The sequence below is a fragment of the Physeter macrocephalus genome, chromosome 5, assembly GCF_002837175.3.
Source record: "Physeter macrocephalus isolate SW-GA chromosome 5, ASM283717v5, whole genome shotgun sequence".
Classification (NCBI taxonomy): domain Eukaryota; kingdom Metazoa; phylum Chordata; class Mammalia; order Artiodactyla; family Physeteridae; genus Physeter; species Physeter macrocephalus.
Window position 1 is genome coordinate 50,298,695 of NC_041218.1, and position 6,000 is coordinate 50,304,694.

Consider the following 6,000-nt stretch of genomic DNA (forward strand, 5'->3'; position numbering starts at 1 on the left):
ACCTTCCTCCCTGGCTGCATAGCCAGCTGTGGAGCCACCCACAGGCCCTCGCAGATAAGTTCACAAGGAGGCCCCTGTGAAGGGTAGAAAGGCACCAGCGCACCTCCGCTGTTCCAGAGATTCTTCTAGTGCTGAGAAAATGTTTTCTTCTAGTCCACATGGGAGAGGGATGGGGGGCGGGGGCATGGGACTTCGCGGTATTGGGGCAGCCAAGGGGTCTTCTCCCCAAAGAAAACCTCAGCGGTTTTGGCAGAGCCGGGTGCATGGCTGCGGGATTTACCTAGAAAGGGCACGGCGGCAGCGGCGGTGGAAATCGACTGGCGATATTTTTCTTTTAAAAAGCAGTAACAAAACAAAAATCCTTCAGCTATTATACATTATTATTTTTAATCACCTCGCCTGCCTAGCTCCAAAAGCCAGTCCAGTCCTTTGGATGTCAGCAGAGAGGCCTGGACCCGGGCAGTCGTCGTGCCAGGCCGCCAGACCCTAGTCCTGAGGTCCAAGCCCTACTTCTGCCCGCCGCGGCCCGCCGCCCAGAGGCCACCTAGTCGGGGGCGGGTGGAGGCCCGGCCCGAGCTCCCGCCCCGGCTTTCCCAGGGCTCCGGCAGCTCGGCGGGTCCAGTCCCCGCGTTTTGCCGGCACAGCCCTGGCGCCGGCGGAAAGGTATGCGCCCGGGGTGCCCCATCCCTCACCTCGGCGCCCTGGGCCATCCCCTCCCCCGGCAGGTTCTCACGAAGAGCTGGCCTTCCCGGCAGCTGGCTTAGCTGAGAAAGCGGCGAGTCGTGTCAGCAGTTTGGAGGAGAAAGTGCGGGTTGATTATTGACCCACGCCTTCTTTCTTCAAATGCCACATCCAACCCGGCCGGTTTGAAGAGAAAATGCCGCCCAGCGGATTTTTGCGGCCGGCTCTCGCCTCCTACGCTGCCTGGCTACCCCTTTCAAGTCGCGCTGGAGCAATATGCCATAAGGAGCAAGTGTTTGCTGTTTTGTGCTCTGTTTACAGCTTTGGGGCGCCGAGTCATAAATCTTGCCCAGCCATAAATGACAAAAACCATTGGTATGCATGAGGCCACCCTGGCCCGGAGTGCTTTTTGATTTCTCCCTTTTCCCTTGGCTTTGTTTTTGCTCTAAGGTGACACTTTGGCTCCCTGACAGTTTAAACATACTACTTATATTTTTAACACCTTCCTTTGAGAAGGACCGGCCGCCGACACCTTGGAATTGCACGAAAGCTCCATTTCTCTCTTTTTGCCACACATATATCCTTGCAGAGTTCACTTCTGAATCTGGGGAGTTGAGGGAGGCGTTAAGGAGGAGAAAGACCATCCATTCTCCTTAAAGTTTTGGCATTGTTACCAGGCACATCGGGCCTTTCCTCTGCTCCGCGTCCCTATCTACCACTAATTAGGGGAGAAAATATAGGTGTCCGTTCCTGCTGGGGGTCAGAACTTTATGTCTTTGCCTGAGAGTGAGCTGCGTGTTTGAACTGTGAAATGGGCACAGGAGAGCTGGAGACCCAGGATTCTAGCACCTTTGTGTGTACCTGAGCCCAGAGTGTCCCATTTCACTGCCTCGACAACCTGCATCTCCCCCAGGCTACTTCCCTCCCAGCCGCCAGGATTTCAAGGGTTTCTACTTCAAAAATACAACCAAAGACACCCCAGTTGGCTCTTGGGGCGGTCTCCGGAGAAGGGAGGCCCTATCCCAGCTCCTCAGAGATTGGCTTTGAGGTTCTTGGACTGGGGGTGGCAGGTGAGGTGAGGTAAACTGCCCAAAGTCTGGGGAGCTCTCTTCTCCTGGTTCCGTCTTCCCTTCGCCCCGCAACTGGAAATGTCCAAGGCACAGGGTAAGGTGGTTTCCTAAACAGATTCCTAAGAAATAGAGCCCGGCAAGAGAGCCCCTTTGTGAGAGCCGTTTGTCCTCATTAGCATAATTTTCCTGGACTTCAGTGACGCCTAGGAGCGGGGAGAGGGAGGGCGGTGAGGGTTGGGGGGAGGCTGCCCTCCTCCCGCCGCCGCCGAGCTCCCCCACTCGCTCCCATCCCTCCCCTCGCCTCAGCCCCATCCCCCACGCCGGCCCACGTTCCCCCCTAGCCGCCTCGGCCTCCCCTGCCGCCCGCCCCCAGCGCCCCCCACCGCACCCCCCGACCAGACGCTGCTCCGCGTGTAATATTCATAAGAAACATACCCACGTCGGTGCCACTAGCCCAGGCAGAGCCCTGCGCCGCGCTAGCGCTTATCTCCGGGCCGCGGCTGCTGCCCTCGGGAAGGGCAGGGGGCGGGGGGTGTGGGGGAGGGGAGGGAGGGTGGGTGGGTGGGGTGGGTGGGAGGGGGGGTCCGAGCCGCCCCAGTCCGCCCTGGGCGAGCCGTGCCGGAGCAGCTAGGCGGCCACGCTCTGCACCGCGGCGTTCGGGCCTCGGGGTCTCCCTCCCGCCCGCCGTCTCGGCTGATGCTGAGGGTCGGTGCCCAGCCCGCGCCGAGGGGACCTGGCCGGGCTGCCGAGCCGAGCCGGGCCGGGGGCCGGAGCCCGAGCCTGAGCTCACGGCGCTCGTCAGAAGTTAAGGTAAGCGGGGCCACAACCGGCCGCTCTCGGCGCTGAATGGTGGAGTTTACGTCTCGGTGATTTATGGCTGCAGACTTAAATCTCGGTTCAAGAAGAGTTCACAAGCCGGAGCTTCCTTCCCGGCAGTGACTGATACCCTTACACTTCGAGTTCAGGCCGCTCTCCCATCCCCGCCCCCACCTCTTCCCTCTCCCTAGCCTAGCCTCAACTTTTCGGGGTTGGGGAGGAGGGGAAGCAGTGGGCGAGGGGACGCGGGAGCTCTTACCCGCTGTTGCCGCTTAAACTCGGGGTGAGGGCAGGCCGAGGAAGTGGCGGGAGTGGAAAAAGGGAGCAGTGTCTGAAGGAAGGAGGTTGAATTTGGGCAGATCTTCCAGAGAGACAATAGGGCTTGCTTCCTGCAGTCAGTTTAGCCTCCTCAACTCTTTCAGTTCTTGCACCTGGGGGTTACTGTCCAGAAACGGATCTTTTCAGTGGAATCTCCTCCCGTCCCCAGCCCTTGCCAGGGGATGCAAAGCAAAGTTTCCTGGCTGGCAAATCTCCAACTTCTTTACTAGGTTGCAAACTTTGGGGGCTGGGGTGGGGTGGGGTGGGGGTGGTGGATTATGTGGGCCCCAAGGTGGTTATCCGCTGGCCTCAAACAATAGGAAGGACTTTGGTGGGTGAATTCACATTTTAAGTTTTTGGAGGTTTGTTGTTCGCTCTTAGAGTTTCAACGGTATTTTTTATTATTTTATAAGACAATGCATAACTTGACGGAAAGACCGTAAGCCGCAGGCCTGTGTAGCCTATGATAATGGATTAGCAAGTCACTTGAAATATTGCATGTTCAAAATCAACTTAATTTTGTTTTATCTAATATCTTGCTGTTCAGGTGTCTGGAGTAATTTTCTTAACCTGGCGTTTTATTTTACACAAGCTCAGTATCTTAAAAATTTATAATGGCAGACATTAACACTGCCAAATGTAATTGGAGTTATTTTCAGTGAAAGAACAGGAAACGGAGACATTAAATTGCTATTGTTTTAAATTTTATTTTATCCTTTATTTACTTTTGATCATGGTATCTGTAGCTTCCTATCTATTTCCAAAAGAGAAACAATGCTCCAGGGCTCAAGATCACATACAATAACTCCGGATAAGGGCTGCTGTAATTTTTAATTGAGGTTCTGGAAAATTAATTGTGCCTGTTTTCCAGATGTTGGTCAGATTGTTGGTTTAATAATGAAATCCAAAGGAGTCCATTATTAAAAACAAAATTATAATCATCCAGTGCTATATGCTTATTACATTATTTTTTTTCTAGTTAACAAAGTGTCTGCTATTCCTGGAATCTTGAATAACTTCAGGACTCAAATACACATAGTTGAGGCATGAAGTGTAAGCCCTTTTCAAATTCAATTACAATGAATTTGTCATTATAATTTTCTTAAATGGTCAGAGAGACTAACATTCCGATTGTGTGTGCGGAGCGACTATTTGAACTCACGTGAAAGTTTTCTGAGCAGAGTGAGAACCAGAGGTTGACCATGCAAAGGTGAAAACAAAAATAAAACATAGATTTCACTTTTACAATATGCTTTCTAAATAAAAAGGGTTGAGAAGGCTTTCAATTGCTTTTTAGATGTCCAGGTTTGTCCTTTACTTGGTGTTTCTGAAGCAGGTAAATAGGCCAAGTAACAAACATCAACAACAACAACAGCACACAAAGATCAGGGAACTCTGGCAGGATTTTATGGCTTGTGCTTCCATCCCTCGTCCGGAGCCAAATGACCCCCATACATCACATTACATAGCAGTTTCTAAGACAGAACCTATTATCGTTAAGTTGGAAGGAGAGTTCAAGCCGTGGTCATGGAGATGACGCTGGTTTTTCAGGTTCCTGATGGGTTTTTTTTTTTCTCTAATCCATCATGTTTTAACAGGTAGAATTTGATAGTTGCCCTGAATAACAGGACCTCAGAAAGTCCAAGGCAGGAGGGTCTGGAGACCTTCTGTAACAGGGGCAAAGAGGTGGGAGTGGCCTGCTGGGACCTGCCTGAGAAATAGGGAGAGGGAAGGAGTAAAGAACTGTCCAAGATTTGAGTTTGACTTCCTGGAGGAGGGTGTCGTTGTTGGTCCATCCCCACCCAGAATGTTCCATCCAAAGTTTTCTCTCCCCTCCTTGACCACAAGGGTCTCATTTGGAGGAGGTGGGTCATATCCCTGCACAAGGGTAGATTAACTGTCTAACAAGCTCAGCTTCTGAAATCAACAAGGGTCCAGTAGAGCTATTGCCTGAAAAAAATTTGTGCATACCTCTCTTGGGTGCTGGAAGGTCCAAGAAGGGCCTGGACGGGAAGTCACCCTGCGTCATGGTTCTTTTGGCAAATATCAGTCCTAAAGAGAGGATTGGAGAAAGAGTTGGTGACCCAAGCTCCCCTTTGCCCTCTTGTCCCTTCCCTATGATCTCCAGAGGGGAGGAATCCAAGTTGTGGAGAGGAAGGGACACCCCAATTTTCTTCTTCCCTGGAAAAGAAGGGATCCAGAGCCTGCTCCTTTCTAGCCCATCAGGCCTTTCTCCTTTTGGATTCCAGCTCCCCAGACCCGGCTTCCGGACCTCTCACTCTCCTCCCCTGTCCCCGGAAAACACCCCAACTCCAGATGCAAGTTAAGCAAATATTTGTAGCTGCCAGTAAATTCCAGCGGCTTTTTATAGCGCGGCTCTCTGCGCCCGGGGCCAAGTCGTGCTGCTAAATATTGCTGACCACTTTTTCTTTTATGGCTTTCATGTCACTTAGCTATTGAGGGTAAGATGGATTTGCGCGGAGCCCTCACGGCGCTGCGATTCTCGCCCCCCAGGTCTGCGCTGGGCGGCCATTGGCGGCGGAGCGTCACGTGACCGCGGGGGCGTGCCAATGTGCGCCCTCACGGGTGTCAAGCCCCTGTCAGAGTGTGCGATCAAGATCGTGAAACAACGCGATGCAAAAAGCGACCTACTACGACAGCTCGGCGATCTACGGTGGCTACCCTTACCAGGCAGCCAACGGGTTCGGTTATAATGCCAGTCAGCAGCCGTACCCGGCGTCCGCAGCACTGGGTGCCGACGGCGAGTACCACAGACCCGCCTGTTCGCTCCAGTCGCCCGCAAATGCCGGGGGCCACCCCAAGGCGCACGAGCTGAGCGAGGCGTGTCTGCGCACCCTGAGCGGTCCGCCCAGCCAGCCCCCGGGCCTGGGCGAGCCGCCCCTGGCCCCGCCGCCGCCGCCCCAGGCCGCGCCCCCTGCCCCACCGCAGCCGCAACCCCCGCCGCAGCCCCCTGCGCCTGCCCCTGCCGCGCCCCCGCCCCCCTCGTCAGTCTCCCCCCCTCAGAATGGCAGCAGCAACCCCACCCCCGCCAGCGCAGCCAAGAGCCCCCTACTCAACTCGCCCACCGTGGCCAAACAAATCTTCCCCTGGATAA

General features: G+C 54.2%; 1 protein-coding gene across 1 annotated transcript in view; it reads left to right on the forward strand.

The window, feature by feature from the left end:
- The window catches only part of HOXA3 (homeobox A3), a gene marked incomplete at its 3' end in the record, with an annotated part of 12,422 nt that extends 6,432 nt beyond the window's left edge, over positions 1–5,990 (forward strand). Inside the window, exon 2 of the mRNA XM_028489960.2 lies at positions 5,400–5,990. Within this exon, the coding sequence (XP_028345761.1) occupies positions 5,520–5,990 (471 nt within the window). The remainder of the gene's footprint in view (positions 1–5,399) is intronic.
- Positions 5,991–6,000: the final 10 nt, after the last annotated feature.